Genomic DNA, 24,663 nt, shown 5'->3' with positions numbered 1-24,663 from the left:
TGCAAATGTCAAAATGGCCTTGAAATATGAACATGTTCCCTTCGCCTCCATAATCCTACCTTTGTTTCCTGCGTTAAGACCTCGGGACACGACATGAATGCTTCGACGTTCTCCTGCCTTAGGTTTGATTTGACAAATTCTCTAAGTCCGGCCCAATCCCCTCGGCATATTTGTGTTGTCATCGTGGAAGTGGCCTTTGGGATAATATTGCATTATATACTATGATGTGCAGGATTGCTTTTGGATCTTATAGAGTTATATGCCCCTATTACCCTGTACCCCTATCTTTCCCTATCTGCCTTTATATTCCCTCATCTTCATCCTACGAACATGATACAAGTTTGCTGCGATATGTATTAACCAAATATCCACGTCTATATTTGATCGTGTTACCCCATTCTCCATCTAGTCCGCTAGCTTTAAGTACCTGCATATTCTCTAGATTTTCCACATACTATCCCTACACTATGCTCAATTCTTGCAAGTCTTGCATGATGTGGTGTTACGTGCGTGATAGCCATAGCCGCTGGCTAGCTATTATATCTCGAGATCCCTTGCTTCGAGGGCTGCTGGTCATCAGAGGTCTAGTGTATTAGGGTAGCAAACTTTTGCCAAAAAAATGCCTAGGGAAAAATGGATTTCGGTGAAGGGCTTGTCCGTCATATTTATGGCATGGCGGCACTGAAGCTGCGAGGTTGCTCATCGGTTATGGTTTCTTCATATCGAAAGAGATAGAAGAAAACTCCCAGAATAGAAGAAAAGCGTCGCGAACTCGGCAATGGACTCTTATTGTTACGTCCCCTTCGGTATCGAGCCCGAGTGCAATCAATTTCGGATCCTTACTTTATTACCCGGTTCGAGAGAGCAGCCGCTGGAATGCGTCCTGGAGCACGGAGATATAGGCAACTCGCCTCCCTACGAAGCTATCTCGTATGTTTGGGGTGATACCCGTAACAAAGTCAACATCAGATGCAACGACAAGCCATTAGCGATAAGCGTCAATCTCGATGGCGTTTTGCGTCATTTCCGTTCCCCTTCTGACAAGAGAACGCTATGGGTAGATGCCGTGTGCATTAACCAGGACGACGACGAAGAGCGGGGAAGACAGGTTAGTCGTATGAAGGACATCTATTCGAAAGCTAGAGAGGTTCTCATATGGCTCGGTGAAGAAGGAGAAAACAGCGATGCGGGCATTACTGTAGCCTCAGATATCGCCCAAGCTTGCCGTCGATACATCTCTGACGGCGGTTCGCTTGATGCAATAAGCTTCAATGAGGAGCCCGTGGAAAGGCTCTTCGGGAAATTCAAAGATAGATCTGAGTTTCCGCGACTAGAAGCGTTTGCCAAAATCATCAAAAGATTGTGGTTTACTCGAGTCTGGGTCGTCCAGGAGCTCGCATTGGCGACAAAGGCGACCGTATTCTGTGGTAATTTATCTATCAGCTGGACTGATCTTATGAATGCCATCACAGCTCAGGATTATCTCAACCTATGGCTCGCCGACCATGAAAAAAATGCCTACGTATTTATCCTTGAAAGAGCTCGCAAAGAATGGAATGATGGTGTGAGACGTAGTCTTCTCAGCGTTTTGTTCCGATACCGAATACTTGACGCTACGGATCCTCGAGACAAGATTTTCGGGTTGAATGCGCTGATCAAGAATGAGCTCTCGGGGGGCCAGGCTCTACAGCCAAACTATACTGTCGACACCACGGAATTGTACATTGCCGTAGCAAAGGAGATCTTGAAACAATCCTCAGATCTCAACTTGCTATCTGTTCCCCGACGGCTTGTAGGTACCGGTCCCAGGAATCTGCCATCGTGGGTTCCTGACTGGACGAACACTCGACTTACCGCTCCGCTGGGTCTAGCAAACTATTCCGACATCAACGAACTTGCTTTTTCCGCTAGCGGATCTTCAGCGCCCCAAGTCGAGTTTGGTGGCGTCGACTCAAGTTCCCTCGGCGTTCAAGGCTGCTGCGTAGACCGCATTGCTGCCGTCGGTACAGTCCTGAGATTGGAACATCTTCCACGGACTGACTACCACGGAACTCGTATTCCAAAGTGCGCCTTCGTTCTCGACGATTGGTCTCGTGTGGCTAAGTTGCGTGGCCCAAATTCTTATTTCACCGGTCCAGAGCCATATCTTACCGGTGAGCCGATGCGTGATGCATTCGTCCAGACGCTAGTGACCGAATCGACGAATGAAAACATCGGAACACTACGCCAACAGCTAGATATCTTGGGGAGAAACGCCGCGATCGCTAGGTGGCTTAACTTCCTACCCAAGCGTCTCCCGGACTGGTTGACAGACAAAGCTGTCTACCTGGCCCATGCCATACTCTTCTACCGTCGAAATGACCAGATGACATTGGACTTCAGGATACACCTTTCATCCTTAGCGGATCGCCGAGGGTTCAGGACCGATAAGGGATATATCGGCCTAGGATCTGCTCTGGCGGAAGCCGGTGACCAAATCGTGGTAGTAAAGGGGGCAAAGGTGCCTCTAATATTGAGAGCAGCGGGGTCGCAATGGACGTTGCAAGGCGACTGCTTCGTGAAAGGGATCATGAAAGGTGAGGCCTATCGCGAAAATGAAACTTCCCGGATGTGGATTGTTTAAAGCGTTTGACTATATGCGACCCGGCACATTGGAACGGCACAACCAATTGAATCTAGCTACCCAACAGGTAGCTGGATCTTTGGATTTCCCGTGGCAAATTCTGGAAAAACTTGACAATTATCTGTCTGTCTGTTCATATATATTGGTTAGAAAGGGCTATCGCTAGCATGTAAAATCTCATTATTTAGGTACCTACTCTCTTAAGACATTTTGGTTACTTTTTGGAGAAAACAGATCTTCCAATCATGCACGAATTATAGGTCTCCACCATCGTCAAGTTCCGGATCTTCGCTGCTTAGCCTGCTTTAACAGATCTTGGTAACTTAAACAGCTACCACACCTTTCGAGTTACCCATGACGTTGAATCTCGATTCATCGAGCATTTCCTGTCTCATCGTCACCATCATCTACAGGCCTTGCGCGGTTGACGATACTGGGGTTAAATCGTTAAATGAAGGCAGATTGGCATGATCGTACTTTTGAAACGGGTGCCAAGATTAAACCCCAACGAAGCGTCTTTGCGTAACTGACCACGATAATAGCGGCGTAGCGGTGTTCGTTCGCCCTGTTTCCCCCTCAAACTCCATTTCACTTATCTTTATTGATCGATGCACCTGAAATACGGGAATGGCATTCTGGATAAATGTCTGAGATGTTCCTTCGGCCATATTACCTCAGATAAATCCTATTACGACGTGAATTACGACATCTCCACGAAACCGGCAATTGTTCTTACAGAGGATGAATCGAAACTCTCTTTTTCTCATGTGCCGAAAATCACCATCAAGCAGCTATGTAATTATCAAGTCTCCTGTTCGTCAGGGGAACGCCTGGAACCCCTACCCAGGTAGCCTCAAACACCCCCTTTGTCAGGGCGCCGTCTCAACCCCTGCCGCCATTCGGACCCCGGCCCCGGCCACCCTTCCCGAGCGGGTTGTTTGAGCCTCTTCATTGCAACGTAAAAAAACTAAACTTGCTTCTAAGCTTCTCCAGCATCCCTGCAACATCTTACCGTCGCTACTATCGCCAACCTCGAGAATGGGCTAGCTACATAGGTACTGTAGCCGTCGTTGTCAAGCTTCAGCCTGCATCCGCCTGCATAAAATTTGCCGGGACGCCTCAAGTGCTACTGCATACGTGCTATGTAAGAGAGAATTGCCTGGGACTGGACTAAAAGTCGACAATCCCGGTCGAAACAAGCTTCAGATATTCCTTTTCGTTAGCCCAGATGAAGTATCCTCGATCTAGGTACCGCGTGGCATGGCACGACGTCTAGTCCCGTTGTGGTGTAAGTAGCGTACCGCTTTATCCTCTACTACCCCCTTCCCGCCCAATTTTCGTCCCTTCCCCCTCGACCTGGTGTTGTGTTTCCCCCTTCTCGATGGCCTCAACTCCTTCTAAGCGCCACCTGACGTTCCCGTGATGCGTGTTTTCATGTTTCGAGACTTCGTCGTCGACATTCCCTCTTTTCGTTCTCTCTGAAAGTGTGTGCATGCGCGCCCTAATCATATCATCATTATCTTGATGTTTATTCGTGGTCCCGGCCCGATATAATTCCCTCTCCTTAACTTTCATAATATCTTCAAGCTTAAGCTTAAGCAAGCGGCGGAATATTCTTTATTCTTTCGCCACGCTCTCTTTCGATTCTCGAGGGTTGATCCCGCGTAATAAGAAACGGCTGGTCTGTTCCTATCGCTCTTTACATCGTTCGCAGTAGGTATCATTCTACCAAGCAAACACCTTCGACGAGTGCGTCGCGAAAAAGGAGTGAGAGTTCGTGTATAATTCTCACGTCCTAAGGATGAGGGCACCACACCCGGCGTTCTTGTTGTGCGTGCTGAGCTCGTTGTCGCTCGTTCAGGTATGCACTGCCCACCTACCTATCTATACCCACTACTATAAAATGATGGTAGCGAGACGATCTATGGATACTTACCCACGCATAGGCCGACACGTATCACTACTATGACCAACCTGTAAAGAGAGGGTTGTTGGACCAGCTGCTCGGCAGTCTAGGTGTTGGCGGTGGCAACGATAACAACGCAGACGGACAAGCTCACAAGAAAGGTGGCAAAGGACAAGATGGCGCCGTCACCGTCACCGAGACGGTAAAGCAGACGATCACGGTGGGAGCCGGGGCAGTCGCTGGACTTAACGGCACGGCGGCAGCAGCCACCAAGACCGTAACCGTTACCAAAACCGAGAATGCCGCTGCCGGCGGCGCAAACGCAGCGTACGTAACCTATCCTCGAGCAATTTCCTATTCCCCATATCGGGAACTTTGGAGAAAAAAAAAGACTAACCAAACCCCCAGAGCCCAACTATCCTTCGTAACCACCACCGTCCAAGGCACCGGCGCGCCCGTGACCGTGACCATGACGCCGATCGCCTCGACCGTCACCCAGGTCTCCACGATGATGCAGGTGTCGACCGTGACCATGATCCAGATGATCGCCTGCGGCACGACCGGCGCCGCGGTCCCGGCCTCGCAAGCGTCCATCGTCGCGTCGAGCGCCGCCGCCGCCGCCTCCTCTGACGCGGCCGCTGCAGCGGCAGCATCAGCAGCGGCGGCGTCGTCGTCGGCAGCCGCAGCCGCAGCCGCAGCCGCAGCCGCGACTTCCGCCGCGCAGGCAGCGACTTCGGCTGCTGCTGCCACGAGCGCTGCTGCCGTGGCTACAAGTTCGACTGCCGCGGCGGCAGTAGCTTCGACTTCGTCCGCCGCCGCCGTAGCATCGAGCGCCGCTACGTCCGCCGTCGCAGCTGTTTCCAGCGCCACCACTACTTCCGCTGCCACCTCCGCCGCCACGACGTCTACTTCTGCCGCCGCGGCCGTCGCGTCCTCGTCAACGAGCACCACCAGCACCGCGGCGGCCGTCGCCGCCACCACGCCCCTCGCGGCGCAGTCCTCGCTCTCGCTGCCGGTGGAGACGCCGCCCGTCGCTAACAACGCGGGAGGCGCGCCGGCGGTTACGGCCGCGAGTGCGAACGCGGCGGCGCCTTCGATTAATTTGAGCGGGATCCCGTTGACGAATGCTCTGACGCTTGGGTTCCTCGGTTAGGGCTTGTAACTGGAGTCGAGAGGCCGGGAGTGTGTGTGCGAGTATAGGCCCGGCGAAGCAGTGTGATATAGACAGGAGACGGGGGACGGGAGATGGGGAAGAGAGGAAATACCCCGTGTTGATCGCTGGTTGAAAGTTACTGGTCTTCCGGTTTCCAGATCCATCGGTTTTCGAGCCGTATAATTAATCATTCAACCCCCCAACCTACCTACACCACATCGCCACGCGATAATCTGTAGTATTCCTTTCTTCCCTCATTTCCCCTATTGCTGTTTTTTTTTCTCTTTCGGAAACTCATATACATATATACATACGTTTGTAGTAGGTATCGTGATTCTAGTAGCCCGGTTCTTGGTCGTTTATTTAGCTGGAGGAGGGGACGAGGATACCGAACCGCGGATTTACGCTTAACACGGAACGCTGCCAGGAGCATTGCAATATAAACCCAGACAACATGTACATAGCCTTCTTTTCGCTTCTTGAAAAACCTCGATGGAAAATAAACCGAGTAAAAAAAATTGGTTGAGGCTGGTCTTGATTAAGTAACTTGTGCTGTTCCTGTGTTGCTGCTGTCTTCGTTTAAGTGGGTTAGTGGATGATAAATGGGACCGACGACGAATCCGGGGGTAAGCGAAAGCGAGAAATATTGTATTCATGAGGGTATCTTCAGATGACCAGCCTTTTTGAACCGAACGCCATCACCGAATGCAAGTCTCGCCTAAGGAGATCATTATCCCCTTTTCTATCATTAGGACTAGGCCCCCTTCCCCTCTACCTCTTTCTTCCTTAACGCAGCTTTGAGCTTCTTAGCCTGCCTTTTACTCATAGGTTGATCCCCTCCCTCACCAACATTCTCACCCTCACCATTCTTCCTCTTATTATCCTTCACCATCGCCTCTTTCCCCTTCCCCTTCTCTTTCTCCTTCTCCCTCTCCCTCTCCGCCTCACTCTTCTCCGCCACACTCACAATATCCACCACGCCCCTAAACCCACTCCTCTTAATCCCCTCATTCACCACAACCCCCCTCGGATTCACCCCCAACGCCTCCATCCCCCTCTCCGCCGGCAATCCCCAAACCGCCAGCAAATTCACCACATCAGCAGGCGCCCTTAATCCCAACACATCCACCGCCTCACTACTAACAACCAACCCCCTCCCCCTCGTAGCACGCACAAGCTGCGCCACATTCCCGATAAAATTCGCCCTCGCCCGCGCATCCGCCCCATCGCCTAGCGCGCGCCCGTAACAGATCTCGAACCGCAGCCCCCGGTTCACGGCGGCCATGCACGGCTTCGGGCGCAGGTAGAACGGCAGCCGCGTCGCGAGGTCCAGAGATATGATCCCGATGTCCGTCGCGCTGACCGTCAGGCACGCCGCTTGGAACGCTTTTTCGGTTTGCGGCCGCACCGCGAGGATGTCGTAGAGCTGTGCTGCGCGCGCGAGTTGGGGGTTCTGCGCTGGGTCGCTGAGGTTGATTGTTAGGCGGCGGAGGACGGTGGGGAGGCGCTGGTTCGGCTGTTTGGCGGGATGCGTCGTGGAGGGGGAGGAGGAAGGGTTTGCGGGCGCGAATTTGGGGAGCGGATTGGTGAGTTGTGAAGGTAGGGGCGCGTCGAGGGTGTGGTTCAGCGCGACGACGTTGTACCCGAGTTGCGAGCTGAAGCGCAGGGTGCGCTCGAGATCGGCGGCGCTGGTTGAGGGCGACCAAGCGATGTTGAGGTCGTAGAGCATTTTTATTTGCGGTCAGGGTGATTGGGGCTCTTACGAGCTTAATTGGTATTTCAGCTGACAATCATGCTCCGTGATGGGAGGACCTTGGGTTGGTTGGTGTTTGCCAACTGAGGATTGTAAGACTGTAAATTTTATGTCATTGTAAGTTTTGTCACTTTTTTAGAAATCGCCCTGATAAGATTGTGTAGGTGTAACCTAGATGTCGTATGTAGTGGAGCATGTAAGTACCGGTACACTAAGCGTCAGCCGATGAGCCGCTATCGATAGTGCTGAGGCGCTGTAACTGCAGCTTCTTCAGTACGTCATTGGCTAGAATTGTGCGCCGAGCTGTGAGAGCTGTAATAATTGTCTTAGCTGTCTTGGCCACGTTCAGCACAGCCCCGGGGTGACGCGCATCTCGGACGAAGTGAAACTCGGTACTTTAACTAACGACAGCATGGACAAAGATTTAAACCAATTCACAAACGTTTCTCTCACATTTTGCGACTCGGTTTTTGTTTCTGCCTAACACTACCTACACATCCACGATTATTTCGTAAATACCCATCGTTCCATCACTGATTGTCTCGAGCGCATAGATCGCATAGACGTTATTATTTGACTGCCTCTATTTGCGCAAGCAACGACAAGAATCACCGCCGCATAGCTTGAATCGGCCACAATGTGTCTAATATTCACTTGTGGTGAACACACCTTCCGCAAGGAAGTCGAAGGTTACGAGGGCATCACATGCCAATGCCACAACTGCGGAAACTGGGCTGGACATGTCATCAAGAGCAACCCTTGGTTTACCTTCTGTTTTGTCGTAAGTCAAAGGCTACAGGTTGGGGAATTCCAAGTTTAGATGCTAACGCGACCACAGCCCATCCTCCCCCTTTCCATCCACGGCTACCACGATGTCATGTGCAATATCTGCAACTTTGCGCAACCGTTAGAGAACCGACCGGATGTCCAGGCCATGAAACGTGGAGAAGGAGGAGGCAATATACCGATGCAGAACCAACCTCCTCCTCCGCAACCACAAGGCGGACCGCCACCAGGATGGGGACAAGGGCCACCGCAAAACCAGGCGCCCATGAGATATGGCTAGGCGAAGGAAGTGCCTGAAGGCTGTGACCCACAACTTAAAACGACGGAATTTCGTGTTTGGTGCTTGATAGGGATGGGCTACAAGAAGAAGACGGGTTTATTGCATTCACGACGTGGCATGAGAATTGGAGTTCAAGGGATTTTGTGCTATTAAGATATCCTGCTCAAGGCGTTTTGAGATGATTGGCGGATGAGATGACGAATTGGCTTTCGGATATCAGAGCTTGTTTTATGAGAGTGCAACGTATAACATACGTTGATCTACTTTACTTGGACGGTTCTATTGAAATTGCTGACAAGCAATATTATAATTCTTCAACCATCTTCGATTCCCGTTTTATTAAGTGATACTAGCCATCACTCTAAGGCTATAGGTTATTAACGGCATTTTCTACGTAATTCGTAACTATATTATATCCGCGCCTAAAAAACGGTGCCGGATCGGGGGACTCGGGACCTCAGCATTTTGATGAATATTAAGCAGTTAATTAAGTAAGCACATTATATAAGCATTCCTGTCGTGAAACCACTTACCCGTACCACAACGCCGAGGTTCATCCCCTACTTTGTAAACTCAAGGTAGGAAAATAACTATCGCTTTGTCAACTCAGGGTCCTATATCAGTTGGAATGGCGGGCTGGCGGATCTCATATCGTTCTCTACACCGTTGTAGGGGACATGGGTTTAGCTCTACCAACATCAAAACACCAACCCAGCTCACTTTTTACACAGCAACATATTCATACACCATTCTCCTCCCAGAGTGAGATCATATGCCACGTCGTATAAAGCTTATATGAATCACGTTACCCACAGACTTATAGCTGCTCAAGGTCCAAGCAACCTTATCGGCCGCCTGAAGCTACTCTAGTATCCAAAACTCTAATCTCGCCACCATGACATCCAGCGCGTTGTCGCTTTCTGGTTCAACAGCAATTAATGGAATGGATATTTGCTCCTGATGGAAGGCCTGCGCATAAGTCCTGCAATTGGTACATGTGTGGTACGCATCACGTATAAGGACATCTTTTACGGCGACTGGCGTATCTCTGCGGGGACTTCAGTCGGAATGACTACTTTACTGATGCACACCGATGAGAAACTACACCCCGATTCGACGCGCTCCAATCCGGACCGGTGGATGGATCCCGCAGTCCGGAAAGCGGCCGGAAAGAGATTGCTCCCTCCTCGTGGGGAACGAGGATATGCCTCGGCATGTAGTAAGTCGCATCTTGCCCCTATCCGTGACAACGCTGTCACGCTTCCCGTCTTATTTTGTTAACGTGAGGTACCGTAAATTAATCTGACCTGGGCTGAGATGTATATATTTCTGTCAGCGTTGTTTCAAGGCTTTAATTTCACAATCGAGGATGCCATGGCGGGTGACTTCGAATTTGAAAGGGACAATCTTCGGATTGGTACCAAAGCCGAATGCAAACTTACTGGTTCACGTACTCCTTACGAGAGCTGACATGATCCATCTCGCGATCAATTGGATTTCTTCATAGCGTTTACACCTCTAATAAATGTCTTCACTAACAGGGTGAATCTGAAGAGAGTACTGGCTGCATCTCACAATCGTGATCAGTATGATGACCGGTATTATTCACTAGATACCTAGGTGCTTGGTATGCAATCATATCGAATCATCGCGGATACTTCACTCCAAAACTCTACAGACAAACATAACTGATTCGGATTCAGATTGTATTGGTCGATTCCATCAATAGCCTCGTTGTCTGAAATGAATCACTGTCGTTTAACTGAGAGGATAGTCAGTGATCGGAACAGAGATTCCCAAGGGGTAAATTTTATATATAAACTACCCAACTTACCCCTTGAAGTTCCTTTCCATTTCAGCACCAGCCCACGGTGAACAATCCAGCTCTTCCCTCACCAGAAATCATCACAGAGCAAATAACCTCAACATCTTCAGAAACCCCAGAGAACGCCAAGAAGGCCAATCAAAGGCCAACCAAGGCCATCCTCAACCTCCCTAACTCTAGTCTAGGTATCCTAGCAGGATACCTGCTACCTACCTAGCTAGCACCAACCACCTCGTGAACACCACACAATGCGTTCCCGCAGACAGTCCTTCAGCACCATCGGCCGCGAAGCCGGGCCCTCGCGCGGCCCCGTCGACATACGCGGCTGGGTAAACAGCACCGACAGCAGCGTCTCCGCCTCCGCCACACGCAGCACCGCGTCCTCGCGCGCCCCTACAAACGCCTCGAGCGTGCACCCGCACTCCTCCGTATCCGGCTCGCACCGCGGATCCGTGGCCTCCGGGCCCGCGCGCGGGCGGGACCTGCCCCCGCTATCCGCCTCTTAGACGAGCCGCAGCTCCTCGGCGACGCGCCCCCAGGCTGTACCTTGGATGGCGCACCGCGCACAGTCGCGCCCACCCGCTATTTCGATGCTGCAGTACCCGCCTACCGTGCCGGTGTCAGACTACTCCGGGCTCACGTCCTCGGCTAGTCGCGCGCGGACCCTGGCTTCCGCGCCTAGTTCGGCCCGTTCGTCGTCGACTGTTCGCGCGCCAACTAGGCCGCCTTCCGTGTCGGGCTCGGGCCGCTCGTCGTCCGTGGCGAGCCCCGTGCAGCATTCGGCTGCTAGTAGCAATGCGGCTCACCTTGCATTAGTCCGGCGGTCGCTTGCCACGTCGGGCCCGCAGGATCCGGCTACTAGCAATGCGGTTCATCGTGATATGGTTCGGCGGTCGCAGTACCCGCCGCTTTCCGCGTCGAGCGCGTACACCCATTCTTCCGCGTCCCGAACCGCGGTCCCGGCTTCGAGGCCTGGATCGGCGCAGCGATCGCACGTGTCGGGTTCGCATCACCCTTCGTCTGCGTCGTCGCACTCGCAGCGACGGGCTTCGGTTTCTGGGACTTCGGCTGCTTCTGGCGCGTCTCGTGCATCTGGCTCGCGTACCAGCCACACACCGGGACAACGTGTGGGCTGGGCCCACGGGACGGGTACCGCCGATGACCCTTACTATCTCCCCCGGGGCCAGGCGACTGCTGGAAACGGCACTGTCAGCAGTCCCTGGCGGGTAGTCTCGAGCCGTGGCCCCGTCCCGGGGCCTAATGGTCAGCCCGTTCACATGGACGCTGAGATATACATGCGGGAGAGCGTGACCTGGCGATACTGATTGCGTCCGGGGCCAGGATGCCGATATTCACACCCAACTGAATCATTTATGCACGGCAGTCTGGTAAAGAATGGAGGATGTTGGGACTCACCCTTACGTTGATAAGGAGGGGAAATTGGATATTGGGGATTGGACTAGGGACTTACGATTTACTTATGATTTATGATCTTTGATATGAGATTGTGTCTGAATCACTTAGGGGGTTAATTGATACCTGTTTGGTAATGATTTCATAGGTCTGAATGAAATTGATAATTAACACATTCTTTGCTGGAATTTGGTGAGGGTAACCCCCTTTCTCCATTTGATTTCATAAGCGTATTTGGCCAGTGGTGAATGGGCCCCTATTTTCCTATTTAGCTCGGCGTCAATTCCATCCTTTCCAGATTTGGTCAGAAGTCAAAGTCTTTTATCTTTATATTTTGTTCATTGGTTTTGAATCTGGGGTCATAGATGTTGTATTGATTTTGTTTTATCTGAAGAATACGTAGTTGACTTGCTGGTGACATAAAAGGTAGGTGTATGGTAGACGGACCCTTGATAAAAAAGGCGTCTAATTGAGATCTTAACTCACACATCCGCCCATAAAACTCCCGCAAAGAGGAATATTTTACTACCCGAAGACTGAGGCACTTCAAACCAAATTGAAGATCTGCAAAGGATAGCCAGCTTTCACCAAGATATCAAAAGCTCCCCTTTTCTCGAGCTCTTCCATCGAAGGATCGGATAGCAGTCCCTTCTCCACTAATCCCGCCAGGAAAGGCTCGATTCTCGGGTCCTCTCGAGAAATATCGTTTGTTCGAGTGTCAATGAAGCCCGAGTTCTCTGGCTTTAATAAGGCGTCCGGGTTTAGAAGCCTCGAGAGGTGTCTTGGCAACTCGCCAAGAAGCGCCTCGCCAAGCATGTTACGATCTAGGTAGCACTCGCCCACTACCTTGTACTTCGCACCTCCGCTGCCATCTCGCGCATCGGAGAACGGGCGTAATGCGACTGGCTTGGAGCAGCTGAAAATAAGGCTTAGTTCATCACCGGCAGCGATGGAAGCTGGTCCGTGTCCGATATGGCCGTCCTCGGTAATGAAGAGGGCGCGGTTGTTACAAGTATCGTTCGCGCGGTTGAGACACAGCTTCGAGTCTTCTTGTGGCAAGAACGATTGTTCTTGTGAGTCTGAATTGACGAGAGCACGTACTAAGGAAAGACAATCGTTGTATAATGGTTCATGAGGCACAGGTGGATACCATCGGTCGCCAAAATTGCCAACCCAGAGAGCGTGGGCATAGGCTTCCAGGATGTGTTCCCGGGACCCGCGATTTTCGTGTAGTGCTACTTTTCTTTCGGTTTCAGAGAGCAGCTTTTGCAGTGCCTGAGCAATCTCGGCAGGGGTTGCATCTTGTTGCAACTCATACACGCAGAAGACATCAGAAACAGTGCCACAGCGAATCCCGTGAGCTCGGAGGAGACGATCATCAATACTGGCAACGGCGGGTAGGAGATCGAAAATCGCTGGCAGCACCGCGTGGACTTGTGACGAAGACAAGAAACTGGACCAATCGGGAACCCAGCTTGGCAGTCCAGGAAAAGGACTAGGCGTACGTAACTCGCACTGATTCAGAACTTCAAGCTTGTTGAAGTGCTCGATGTACTTCCTGGTCACTTCCGTGTATACCTCGGCGACACTCTTGGAGTAATCCGGCATAAAAACGATTTGATCCGTCTCCCGAAGCTGGCCCATGATGCCGTAAATCCTATCTCGCGGGTCAGAGCACTTCGATGTTCTGATCTGCCGCCTGAGGTTTGAGAATCGGAATCTCCTTTTCGAATAGAGCGCGACAGTGTCTGCTTGGCCGAGGTACTTGCGGAACATTTGCTCTTCCGCCGCGTCGAACTCGTCGGCTACTAGGGGCTTTCGAAAGATGACGTATATCGCCTTGCAGAATACTCGCCACCGGGTTTGCTTGCGACCACATTGCAATACTCCTTCAGCTTCACCAAGACCGATCTCCTGCCGTATCCAAAGCCTCTCGAACCATTCGTGGCTTATGAGATTATATATGGACATAGCTTCCTTCTTGCTAAGGCGTAGTTCTTGCTTCATATCAGCCCACCCAGGCTCAACAGAACTAGACGAAGGTGTCACGATGCCAGACCCAAAGTCTACATCAACCTTGCTGCCAATCCGCTCGAGAACTTCGAACGCGACATCGCCGTCGTCCTGTTCTGGGCCAAGGAAAGCGACGACTTTCTGAGCGAGGTGATAGATTTCACGCATCATCAGAACTTGCTTTGCCCGCTCGTCGTAGTCGTTCTGGTTTATGCAGATCGCGTCTGCCCAGATAGTTCTTGGCATATCAGCATAACGTAGGTGCTGTAGGGCCGTTGCCAGGTTCTGGCCAACGAGAAACTCATCGTTGCGAAGCGTAGAATCTGGCAAAACGATTTCTACGACTGTCTTGACAGGGTCGGTCGACGATCCCCAGACGTATGACAAGGCTTCGTAAGGGGGAGAGGTAGCCTCGCCCAGAATGGCATGGTATAACCGGAGGTGAAGGGCGTCAGAGGACTCTCCAGGCTGGATATCTATCAGTCGGATTTCGCGGTCTCGGAGAGGAGAATAGTGGCTGGCGATAGCCATCTGCAGAGATTGAAGCGTCTGATCGACATGATGGTCTTGTCGGGTGAGCAGATCCATTGTGTAACCTCAATTATATATGTAAAACTTCTAGTCCTATTCTTCGCCCTGGTTACTAGGGTGTGTATATTGGTATGTTATGATTTGTCGCCTTGTAGGGCACCAACAAGGTTCGTGAACATGTGTTCTGGTGGTTTGCTAGGATTTGTGCTGACTGGCATTTCGACTTGCCCCGAATTGGATGCTTGGTATCAGCTCCTGCAAGGTCGTACAAGGACGCAGAGGTGATCTTCATCATAATTGGCAACAGTGTCGGTAAGGCTCTGCGAAACAGGGCTTACACAGCAATAGTTATGCTTTGCCTGCTTACTTAGCACCCTATGCTGCCTAGACAGGTTCATCTCTGCCTGCTTCAACCAGCCCTAGTACGTAGATGCGGGGCACATTACTATGGCAATAAATAAGCGAATTGAAGTTTTTGTGGGATAGCGCGGCTCGTCACCAAAATCGAATCATCTTCAAAAAAAAAAAGTTTCAAGACACGTAAAATGTAAAACGTAAAAAAAAGCAAAATGATAACCAGTTAACTGGTTATAATCAATGATTTATGATTGCGGTGGGACTCGAACCCACGAGGATTGCTCCACTGCGATATTACTGGAGAGTAAATTCAAGTTGAAACCTGAACGCAGCGCCATAACCACTCGGCCACACAACCCGTGCTAGACGTAGGATGACAAAATTTTGCTAATGACATCCTATAGAGTCTAATTGGCTCACTTGTTAACCGGCTGCGGGAATTATTCCAAATGTGGCAAGTCCAAAGCTCTGTTTTTCTATCCCTAATCTCTCCGCATTGGTAGCTAGTAGTACGATTTCTTTTTTGATCCCCGTATAATAAAGTTACGTGGGATAATCGGGATTCTCTCGAAGACAAGATTGATGACGTAAGTGTGGCTTACATAATGAACCGGTGGGGTATCAAAATTAAACTGATGACAAACGTAAACTCGCAACGACGAGTCTCTAACTGAACTCTTTACTAAGCGAACAAATCGAGAGGGAAGTATCCGGGCTCAGTTGTTTGATATCTAAACTATGAGTTATTGTATAAGTTAACGATGTAAACTAGAGGTTGATCATCAAGCCTAGCTGTTGACGATCTCTGGTTGTTAGTATCATTACCTATATCCTACTGCCAACCAAATCATTCACCTGCCCCTAACTCAATTACCAGCCGCCCTGTTGATATTGCATTGAATAAAACCTGGCGGAAATTATACAGCAATTATGTGGATGCTAAGACTTTAGCCTAACTAGATACTGTTTATAACTCGTCTTAATGGAATGGCGGGAAAGAGGCGGCCAAGTCCACAGCTAGTCGGTAACCCGTTCATCAAGAAGAGGAATCTGGAATGGTCCCTGGATCTTGTCGGTTCTACGCAAGACAATAACGAAAGCAGTAGTTCCGAAGAGTCACATGATCGGGTACCTGGTCTAGATAGCGAGGGTCCAGACACGTCGGCAATTGAGGCTGGGAAGGTGAAGATTAAAGATCATGTAACTTACTTCAGCACACTTTTGGCGAAGGCGACCATCTCTCCTTTCCCCTCAAGTACGCCAAGGCTATCGATCGACGTTTATAAGCAGCTGTATGAGACAAACTCGGGCAATCCGAAAGGCGCACATTTTGTCGTGCATCAGCATGATCATCCCATCGCGGGAACGCATTACGATCTCCGATTACAGATAAATGAGACTAGCAGTGTGTCATGGGCCATCATGTACGGGCTTCCAGGTGATCCGAATAGCCGGCGCCCAAACAGGAACGCCACTGAGACGAGGATCCACACTCTCTGGGTAAGTTCTGCTAATCTGTTCTAGACGCCCAGAAACCTTACCAACGCTAATCCACGCACAGAATCATCTCATAGAGACAGCCTCAGCCTCGACAGGCTCGCTCATAATCTGGGATACGGGAACGTACACCGTTCTCCCGTCGCGAAGGAACAAGAGACGCGCTAATTCCAACTCACAATCGGAGGAGGAAGGTCCTTCGTCCGAACTCACGGAACAGGAGAAACTCCACAGGGCGTTTCAAGCGCGGAAAATCCGTCTGCAACTCAACGGCACACGACTTCCGCGTAACTACGTGTTGAATCTGCGTCTCACCAAGGAAGAAGACACCGCCGGCCGCGCTAGAAGCACGCGCGCGCCTACGAGGCGGCGGAGGCGAGGTCTCTCATCATCATCATCATCACGGGGAAGAACCACAGGAGAAAGGAAAGGTAACGCGGCAGAACCCGGCACGAGCTCTGGTCCTGACTTCGACTCTGACTACGAGGAGTCCGAAATCGTGAACGCGCCGAATGAACAAGTAGTAGATGCAGGCGAGGAAGAAGTCTCGCCCATGGAGCGCGAGATCCGCGAGCTCGAGGACGAGGAGGTGCGACGTACAAACGCGTACCCCGGCGCGACGAACTCGATTGGGAGTGTCCATCAGAGGCACTGGTACCTCTCGCTCGATAGGGAGGCGTGCGGATTTGTGAGTCGACGGATATATGGGCGTATGGTTTGGGAGTTGGAGGGGGGCGGTAATGCTACTAAGGGGGAGGAAAATAAAAGTGGAGATGAAGATGGAGAGGGAAAGGGGGATAGTGGTAGGCTCGCGTTCCCGTTCTACGTTCGTGGTGTCGATGTCGAGAGGAGCGTCATAACTAGGCGGACGGGCGCTGCTGTGCTGAGGCATGAGGGCGTCGAGGGGTATGTGGGCCGAAAGGGCTGGCGGCCTGTGTTGAATTAAACTCAATCTGGAGCCGGTATGTAGGAGAGGTAGTGAGATGATCATGCGTGCTTATTTCGCCATCCGGTGTTATTTGAGGGCAATGGAGCAATATGATCTCAGGTCAAATCCTCTGGGAATGAGGGGGATACTGCCATTCGAATGACAAAGAGTATGAAATACGCATTCTGTCACACATGAACACCAACGTAGGAGTAGGTTTGTGAACACAATCTGTCCAAGGACTTCTTCATTGAAGGAAAATTTGCTCAAATTACCACTTCATAATTGTTTTATATAAACGATCAGTTACGCTTATCAGACTCTTCTAGCTTGTTATTTAAACCAAAAAGAAGTTGGTCAAGACAGTATGTAGTTAACTATGAGAGGAGTTGTATTTAGGACTTCACATGACCATTCAAAGGCATTTCCTAAGAACCCGACGGTATTGTCTTCGAGGCCTTTATTTACCAGACCTTATATAGGTACATACAAGTTCTTAGATCAGGTACCGACATATGTGGTAGATATTCAATATCAAGCATATGAATATGTACTAAGTCTGACTTGATAGAACAGGTCCCGATCTAATGCTACCTGACCATGCGGTGCCATCTAATGTCCAACCTTAGCAACTGTAGTCATAACATCAGGGCTCCCATTTTCCCAACTCAAGACCATAGCATGCTTAGCGACCCTCCAAGGATTCTCCCCTTTTTGCTCTAGCTCAGGCAAACGCACAAGGTCTAGGATATATCGGCCCTGATTTTCGATTCAAGGTTAGCCTTCCCCCTGAATCATACCATGCGACACTTAGACGCCAAGGTAAGGAAGACTCACCCCATTATGCATCATAGGCCCTCCCCGGGCAGCTCGGCGGAATAGATGACCGTTGACGTTAGCAATGGCTCTGCACTTGTCCGGCCTAGCGACCCCTTGAACGGGTTGCGGGAGCTCGATGAGTACGTTCCTGAATACGAATATCAGTTTTCCTCCCCTAAGCTTGGTAGATAGCATATGACCTACCCAACTACATGCTGTTTTCCGTCAAACGAGCTCATCATGGGACCGAGTTCCTCCGCCCATTTCTCGTTCGTCGTCTCAATCGGGCTCCCGCCGAACATAGATGTGTAGTCGATGACGACTTGCGGAGCGTAAACGTCTTTGATGAGACCTTCCCGCGACTCTAGGTCGAGGTATAAGCCCTGGTTAGGTAATTTATCATTAGTCACCCGTGTGATGTAGATAGCCTTAAAGAACGGTAGGACCATCACCTAAATACGTACAAGGCGGGTTACAGTGTCGTGGACATTGGCCCTGTCAAGCAGGTACGCCAGGGTGTCGTACGGCGCGGCCATCTTCGCAGATCTTGCTAGGTGTGATGTTTAAAATAGCTGAGTATGTTGGTCTAGATAAAGTATGCTTTTCATCCAGTTGGCAGTTTGTCTTGATCACTACGCAAATCATTGCTAAGGGTGCGTATAGCTTCATTATATAATTGGTGTAACATGCTATACCCACTAGCCACCAGCGTTACATTATAAGACTCCGCCGCCAACACGCATGCAAACCTACCTAGATACCTTGCTAGACACCTCCTCCACTCGGATTTTATGGTATGTTCTAAACCCCCTTCTAGCCGTAACGCCGTAACTGCTCTTACCTATTCTGTATATAAGTTCACCGTTCGCCTATTCGCGTAGATCCGCAAAACCCGACTTAAGGCCGAGAGTCGGCAACGGGTCAATTATGCTTGCTGAATTACGGAATCGAGACAGGTGCCTTCGCCTGATTGGTCCATTCCGATGGAGTATTAACTAATCCCAAAATCGATTATAGTTGACCAAATTGGCCGTCGCCGAAAGAGGTACCTAACTATCCTTTACATGCGCATTGTCTATAAAAAAGCACCAGGGAGATAGCGTTGGTATTGTTACGGCGCCATCGAGTAAATCCGATGTAATTAACATACATACAAACCTAATTTTTACATACCAACTCTCCATTCAGAATTCCGAATTAAAGCCCCCCCCCCCCCCAAAAAAAAAAAAAGTCATGTCTTCACCAACCGGCACAGTCCTCCTCCTAGGCGGCACCGGCAAAGTAGGCGGGCGCATCGCGCCGCTCCTGAAAGCCGCCAACGTGCCCACGCTCGTGGCCTCGCGGTCCGGAAATTCGCCCACGGGCTTGCCGGGCGTCAAGTTCGACTGGTTCGACGAGTCGACGTGGGAGCCCGTGTTCGCGAGCGCGTCGTCGCCGCCGATCGGCGCCGTGTTCCTCGTCGCGCCGCTGATGTCGCACCCGGGCGCCATCATGCGCAAGTTCATCGACCTCGCCGTCGCCAAGGGCGCCAAGCGCTTCGTGCTCCTCGGCGCAAGCCCCATAACCGAGGGAGGGCCCTGGATGGGCGACGCGCAAAAGTACCTGCGCGAGCTGGGCGAGCAGGGAAAGCTCAGCTGGTCCGTCCTGAGGCCGACTTGGTTTCAGCGTAAGTGATGCTTCATTGAACTCGCATATACGTCAACGATATGAAATTTCGAGAAAGAGGGCGAAGCTATGGTAGTTAGGGGAGTGAGCGTATTTGTGTAGCCGATTGATGTTACACAACCCCCTTTACCCCTTACCGCCCTTACCCCTATTTTCAGCAAGAGCCATAACTGACCAACGTTTTCACACATTAGAAAACTTCACGGAAAACGCTCACGGCACCTTTTTAAAGTCAGAGAGCAAGCTGTTCTCAGGCACGGGCAACGGCAAAGTCCCGTTCGTCAACGCAGAGGACATAGCTGCCGTGGGTTTCCACGCCCTGACGTCGCCTCAACCTCCCAACACCGATTACGTGATTTTGGGCCCGGAGCTACTCTCGTACCCTGATGTAAGTCCCCATCCCATTTCTGTAATCATATCTTTACCTACCGCTCATCACCCATCACCCCTCTTACGCCCCACTTCCTCAAGTCTTACTCTTTTCGTTACTGCACCTACTCACCCTCCATCCCCGCAAACAGGTCGCAGCGATCATCTCCGCCGCCGTCGGCCGCACGATCGAATACGTCGAGCTTAGCGAGGCGGACCTGGCAGCGCGGTTCGCGCAGTGGATTGACCCCGAGTACGCCGCAACCCTGGCGGCCATGGACACGGACATCAAGAACGGCGCCGAGAACCGGACCAACGACGTCGTGCGGACCGTCACCGGCAAGGAGCCGCGGAGTTTTAGGGACTTCGTCGAGGAGAACAAGGCTGCTTGGATTTGAACTATGTACTTAAAACGATGTAGGTTAAGTTACGTCAAGCTAGGTAAGGGGGGGAAGGGTTAATGTTGAGTATAGGCGGCCCTCGATGCGGAAATCGGTCCTCTTCAATACGGCCCTGCCTATATCAGCGTAACATGCGTAATGTTGAATCGTTCATTGCTGCCAATCAAGAAGTTCCGCAGCGTTTGCATCGTTACGTTCTTTCACGTGGCGTCACATAAACGAAGTATAGATTGCACGCACTCAATGTATAAATACCAGACATCCCGTGTACAAGCCCATTATCATTCCGTATTCTCATCAGCTCATCCATTCCCCCTTTTATTCGTTTAGTATACATATAATGAAATGCATCGCAAACTTTGACAGGCATACGATGAGCGTTCCACCCGTCTCTGGCTCCGAGAGGATATCATTCGTTTTTGGAGTTAAGAAGAATACGAAGACCATCAAATTCTTTTTCTGCAGCCTCACCCCGAAGCCGAACTCAACTAATGCAACACAGCGCAGCATACAGTGCCTCAGACGAGCACAATGCTTAAGCTTAAGAAATATGCGACGTATATGCATGTGGAAACAGATTGGGTGGTACAAAGGAAAAAAATGCGTAGAAAAAAAAAGGCTCGCTCCCTAAACCAGTGGAATGAGCGACATGAGCCTAATCCTTTTGTGGTAGTTCCTAACTCAAGCATGGACCTTCTCAAGGTTCTAAACAGGTATCTTACTCACTTATTTTCCATGGAGCTTTTCCTTCAGGTAAACCACAGCAGCGTAGCCCGAGCAACATTGAGTCGTCATACCGTGGGCACACCACGGACACTTGACCATGGTGGTAATAGTAGCCGAAACGCCGAGCAATTTATCCTCCACGAGCGAGTCAGGCTTGGCCATACATTCATATACTCTTGAAGGCATATCATGGAAGAATTTGCAGTTGCAACACTCTACCAGCATTTTCGCTAAGGGATCTGACCGACCCTCCGGAGTTCCAGCGCCCTTGATATTGGTGGATGAGTTTTTATGCGCATAATGCGGCCGCAAGGCTCGGGACGTTGGGACAGGAGGAATCGGGACGCTCTTCCGGGCTTCTTGGAGATACGCCGCCCCTGGAGAAATTACGGTAGAAGATTCTTCGCTGTTGGAACTATTCTTGCGAGATCTTAGTGCGGATTTTCGAGGGGCTCCATCGACTAAATCTGCCGGCGGCGAGTTAGGAAGACTAATTGATGAAACCCCGGCTTTTGCTTTCTTTGAATATAGCGCCTGTTGCTTCGTGTCGGGCGAGAAGTTTGCTGAATGGATGTCGAGAGCGGATTGGGCCCTGGGTGGCATAGACTGCTGATACGGATGCCTATTAATACGCTCTTCCTCCGAGCTATCTTTGATGTCCTCCGCGAAGGTGACCGATGATGGCGTAGCAACAAGTTGCGGGCTCGAGCTTAGGCCACTCTGTTTGTCTCCAGATGAATTGGCGAGATTATCATTATCAAGATCCATTGGCAGTGCTGTCCGGCTCCAGTTATCGTCTTGAGCAAGTGCATCTCTGCTGGCAGATCGTGAGCTATGTTTTGATGGCAAGTCTACAGCTGGTGGTTTGTAGGTCATCTGTGGAGTCCTTTCATCGTCTTTGCTACTTGGTCGCGCCGTGGTATTGCTCGTGGTATCCGCATGGCTTCGTGTATGTCCTTTATACGCTTGTGGACGCAAACTATCTGGCGTTGACGCTGTGGATGGCGATGGAAGAGGATCATCGCACGTTGAAGACGAAGATCTCTCTGAGCTAGTCCGACTAGGATCAGTATTTGACTGAGACGTGGACACGCTGGATAGATCTGTTCCTGCGAGGATTCTGGCAGCTTTTGGCGACAAACCCAAGCGCTCGAAGGCGGGAACGTCGCTATCCGAATAATGAGATGACAGTGATGGTGAGTTTTTGGCTGGCTTTTGTTTTAAGATCCTGCTAGTAGCATTTAAGTGCGATCCAACATCATGATTCATGCTTTCAGGCGGTGTGGGTAATTCCTCGACTTGTCTCCTGACTGGGATGTGTCTTAAAATATGTTCCAAAGCGTCGTCTTCTTCGGGCTCTTCCTCAATCCGTGGTGACGGGAATTTACCCTCCATAGGCGACCGCAGATCCAGAGCTGGAGGAGCATATGATTGACTGATGAAAGAGAAATAATCGGCCGATTTATCTAATCGCGCTGGTTTTTTGGTGGGCGAATGTACGATCTCCTCTGCTTCAACTGGCTTCTCTCTTTTCGGCGGTTTTGTCATTTCTACTGGAATTTCATAAGCTTCATCGGCCGGGTCAGATGTAACAGCTCTCCCTATCGTGTTTGGACTAGATGGGAAAGTGACATGTTTTCTCCCATCTGAACCTGATGGAGAACTACGACCTTGCTTCCGAGACCCTGGTCGGATGGTCGATGCATGGGTGCCAACGGACCCCTGATCGTCCTCGTCGTCGGTACGTAAATTCGCCTCGGCCTGGGCGGGCTTTTCGCTGTCAAAGTTGGCAAATCTCCGTCGACTAGAAGATGGTGGATCCATTTCATGCGAGGATTCCTCCCAGGATTCTACTTGCGGCTGTACATAACCGTTTGCCCGTCGATTCGTCCGATGCTGGTGCTCAAGTTCCCGGTTCGAATGTCTAGCCTGCCTAGCATGTGGTGGCCGATCTTCACCATCATTTGAGAACTCAGCTCTCTGTTTCGAAGCCCGGGAAACACGGTCCTCTCGTGGTTGTCTCTCCTTTTCCACAGCCTGTTCTCGATTTTGCAGGCGCGCATTTGGTGCTTGACTTCGGCGGTTTCGAAATGAAGTGGGTTCCTGCGATTCTTGGTCGCCACTCATATCTTTTGGCTCTTCAAAATCAATATGGTTTCGAACACCACGAGCAGCCATATCGGGCGTAAGTTGAGTAGTGACTCGTTTGGCTTTTGGTGGGAACGTAAATTCGGGGAGCTGTTGGTTACGTTCATCGGAAGCAGTCGGCCGTTCCTTGGGACGCGCTGGCTGTCGGTCTGCGGGGCGTTCCACGGGCCGTCCTGCCGGATGTTCTTTCAACCAACTAGACTCCATGTCCTGTTCTTGAGCACTGCTAGGGCGTTGGAATCGAGTGCTATCGGCATTTTCAGAAGGACGAAAGTAAAGATATGATGGTCCCTTCAACTTATTCAAGGTGGATGTAAGTAATGATTGAGACCGTCCATGACTTGAGCTAGAGTTTCGAGCACTTGGCGGTAGCTGATCTAGGGAGGAAATAGATCGAGTAGAATTCGAAACAGCTGACTGAATCGAAGGTGGCTTTCGAGGGTTGACGAAGTTAGGATCGACTCCCGAGGAAGATTTATGGGCTCTATTGCCGTTTGGTGGCTGATTGTCAATGATGTTTTGAACGGCGGCAACGTTTCCATGTTGTAGCCTGAAGCCGGATAAGAAGCCTTTGCTTTTAGGCTTGCTTTCAAGCCTTGGATTGGTCATTGCGCCTGGCCGAGCGGAATCTTGGATATCTAGGTTCGCAGTCTTAGACTTGGGATAAACATCTAACTCAGGGGCAGATTGTGCGCGGCTCGCCGTCAGTGGTTCAACCCCTTGAACGTGCGGCGGCGGAACCTTGCTCAGTCTGTTCCCCTTTTTCTTCAGAGTGTTCGCGGGTTTGTCTTCCTTACTTTTCTTGTTTTCCTCCGCTTCTCGCTTCTTGGGCTTCTTGGCTTTCTTGCGTCCGTATTGCTCCCAACTAGGCGATTGGCATATGGAAGACTGGTCGGAAGAATCACCTTCGTCCTCCTCTTCTTCGGGGCCCGTGAATGTCACCGTCTTGGTGCGCTCCTCCTTCGCTGGCAATTCCCCGGAGATTCCATCCGTGCCCACGGCAGGGTTTTCGGTTGGCTCTGGTGGTATAGATATCGAAAGCGAAGGTAGGGCAGAGCTTCGCCGCACGGCTTTCATTATCTGGGTTTGGTGTGAAAGCGGAGGATGTCCGCTCGCACGCCGAGCCTTAAAGGGATTGTTTGGCTGGGCGGAGGGAGGAGTTGTACTTGGCGATGCGATCGTCGGGGGGGCATGACCATGGATGCGTTGCATCTATAAGATTTAAGATGTGAGTAGGCGGCGTATTAATGGTGGATCGGAGAGCGGAGGGGCAGAAGGGGGAAAGGGGAGAAAATAGTGTGTCTGAAAATGGACCGAAAGGAGGGTTGCATGCCGAGAATTGCATACCTTGTACATCTTCTCCAGCTCCAGCATCCGTAAGAAGCTATCAGTCCTTGATGGACGGTCTGGGTCTGACTTCTGGACCTTTGGCATATTGAGGATTACGCGTCAACTGGTATGCTCGTATGT

General features: G+C 50.9%; 10 protein-coding genes and 1 non-coding gene across 11 annotated transcripts; 6 read left to right on the top strand and 5 right to left on the bottom strand.

The window, feature by feature from the left end:
- The first annotated feature begins 31 nt into the window (after positions 1-31).
- On the top strand, positions 32-2,855 carry F4807DRAFT_425822 (HET-domain-containing protein). Its single transcript, XM_047998003.1, has one exon. It carries the CDS (start codon positions 779-781, stop codon positions 2,621-2,623), a length of 1,845 nt encoding a protein of 614 aa, XP_047854194.1. The 5' UTR covers positions 32-778; the 3' UTR covers positions 2,624-2,855.
- Positions 2,856-4,311: 1,456 nt separating this feature from the next.
- On the top strand, positions 4,312-6,275 carry F4807DRAFT_85821 (uncharacterized protein). Its single transcript, XM_048003575.1, has 3 exons — positions 4,312-4,484; positions 4,570-4,856; positions 4,938-6,275. The coding sequence occupies exons 1-3, from the start codon at positions 4,425-4,427 to the stop codon at positions 5,680-5,682; spliced, it is 1,092 nt and encodes a 363-aa protein (XP_047854193.1). The 5' UTR covers positions 4,312-4,424; the 3' UTR covers positions 5,683-6,275.
- A 38-nt stretch (positions 6,276-6,313) lies between these two features.
- Positions 6,314-7,590, bottom strand: F4807DRAFT_425816 (PHP domain-like protein). Its single transcript, XM_047998002.1, has one exon. It carries the CDS (start codon positions 7,409-7,411, stop codon positions 6,437-6,439), a length of 975 nt encoding a protein of 324 aa, XP_047854192.1. The 5' UTR covers positions 7,412-7,590; the 3' UTR covers positions 6,314-6,436.
- Positions 7,591-7,767: 177 nt separating this feature from the next.
- On the top strand, positions 7,768-8,984 carry F4807DRAFT_425815 (uncharacterized protein). Its single transcript, XM_047998001.1, has 2 exons — positions 7,768-8,216; positions 8,274-8,984. The coding sequence occupies exons 1-2, from the start codon at positions 8,073-8,075 to the stop codon at positions 8,499-8,501; spliced, it is 372 nt and encodes a 123-aa protein (XP_047854191.1). The 5' UTR covers positions 7,768-8,072; the 3' UTR covers positions 8,502-8,984.
- Positions 8,985-10,574: 1,590 nt separating this feature from the next.
- Positions 10,575-11,651, top strand: F4807DRAFT_460417 (uncharacterized protein; the record flags this gene model as incomplete). The annotated part of the gene is made up of 2 exons (XM_048001523.1): positions 10,575-10,778; positions 10,833-11,651. The coding sequence occupies 2 exons, from the start codon at positions 10,575-10,577 to the stop codon at positions 11,649-11,651; spliced, it is 1,023 nt and encodes a 340-aa protein (XP_047854190.1).
- A 265-nt stretch (positions 11,652-11,916) lies between these two features.
- Positions 11,917-14,793, bottom strand: F4807DRAFT_425806 (heterokaryon incompatibility protein-domain-containing protein). Its single transcript, XM_047998000.1, has one exon. It carries the CDS (start codon positions 14,338-14,340, stop codon positions 12,286-12,288), a length of 2,055 nt encoding a protein of 684 aa, XP_047854189.1. The 5' UTR covers positions 14,341-14,793; the 3' UTR covers positions 11,917-12,285.
- Positions 14,794-14,888: 95 nt separating this feature from the next.
- On the bottom strand, positions 14,889-14,998 carry F4807DRAFT_t78. Its single transcript has one exon. It is a non-coding gene; the product is annotated as a tRNA-Leu (tRNA).
- A 473-nt stretch (positions 14,999-15,471) lies between these two features.
- Positions 15,472-17,264, top strand: F4807DRAFT_85721 (DNA polymerase ligase-domain-containing protein). The gene is made up of 2 exons (XM_048003573.1): positions 15,472-16,140; positions 16,202-17,264. The coding sequence occupies exons 1-2, from the start codon at positions 15,628-15,630 to the stop codon at positions 17,081-17,083; spliced, it is 1,395 nt and encodes a 464-aa protein (XP_047854188.1). The 5' UTR covers positions 15,472-15,627; the 3' UTR covers positions 17,084-17,264.
- Positions 17,265-17,655: 391 nt separating this feature from the next.
- F4807DRAFT_85714 (uncharacterized protein) lies at positions 17,656-18,552 on the bottom strand. The gene is made up of 4 exons (XM_048003572.1): positions 18,349-18,552; positions 18,089-18,267; positions 17,903-18,032; positions 17,656-17,824 (listed from the first exon to the last, which is right to left on the bottom strand). Exons 1-4 carry the CDS (start codon positions 18,418-18,420, stop codon positions 17,678-17,680), a joined length of 528 nt encoding a protein of 175 aa, XP_047854187.1. The 5' UTR covers positions 18,421-18,552; the 3' UTR covers positions 17,656-17,677.
- Positions 18,553-19,025: 473 nt separating this feature from the next.
- F4807DRAFT_425803 (NAD(P)-binding protein) lies at positions 19,026-20,540 on the top strand. The gene is made up of 3 exons (XM_047997999.1): positions 19,026-19,550; positions 19,744-19,937; positions 20,071-20,540. The coding sequence occupies exons 1-3, from the start codon at positions 19,118-19,120 to the stop codon at positions 20,314-20,316; spliced, it is 873 nt and encodes a 290-aa protein (XP_047854186.1). The 5' UTR covers positions 19,026-19,117; the 3' UTR covers positions 20,317-20,540.
- A 505-nt stretch (positions 20,541-21,045) lies between these two features.
- On the bottom strand, positions 21,046-24,627 carry F4807DRAFT_460412 (uncharacterized protein; the record flags this gene model as incomplete). The annotated part of the gene is made up of 2 exons (XM_048001522.1): positions 21,046-24,405; positions 24,541-24,627. 2 exons carry the CDS (start codon positions 24,625-24,627, stop codon positions 21,046-21,048), a joined length of 3,447 nt encoding a protein of 1,148 aa, XP_047854185.1.
- Positions 24,628-24,663: the final 36 nt, after the last annotated feature.

The sequence above is a fragment of the Annulohypoxylon truncatum genome (genome assembly GCF_022578515.1).
Source record: "Annulohypoxylon truncatum strain CBS 140777 unplaced genomic scaffold F4807scaffold_16, whole genome shotgun sequence".
In the NCBI taxonomy this organism is placed as follows: domain Eukaryota; kingdom Fungi; phylum Ascomycota; class Sordariomycetes; order Xylariales; family Hypoxylaceae; genus Annulohypoxylon; species Annulohypoxylon truncatum.
The sequence above is the reverse complement of the archived record's forward strand: the minus strand, read 5'-3'. Positions and strand labels throughout refer to the sequence as shown.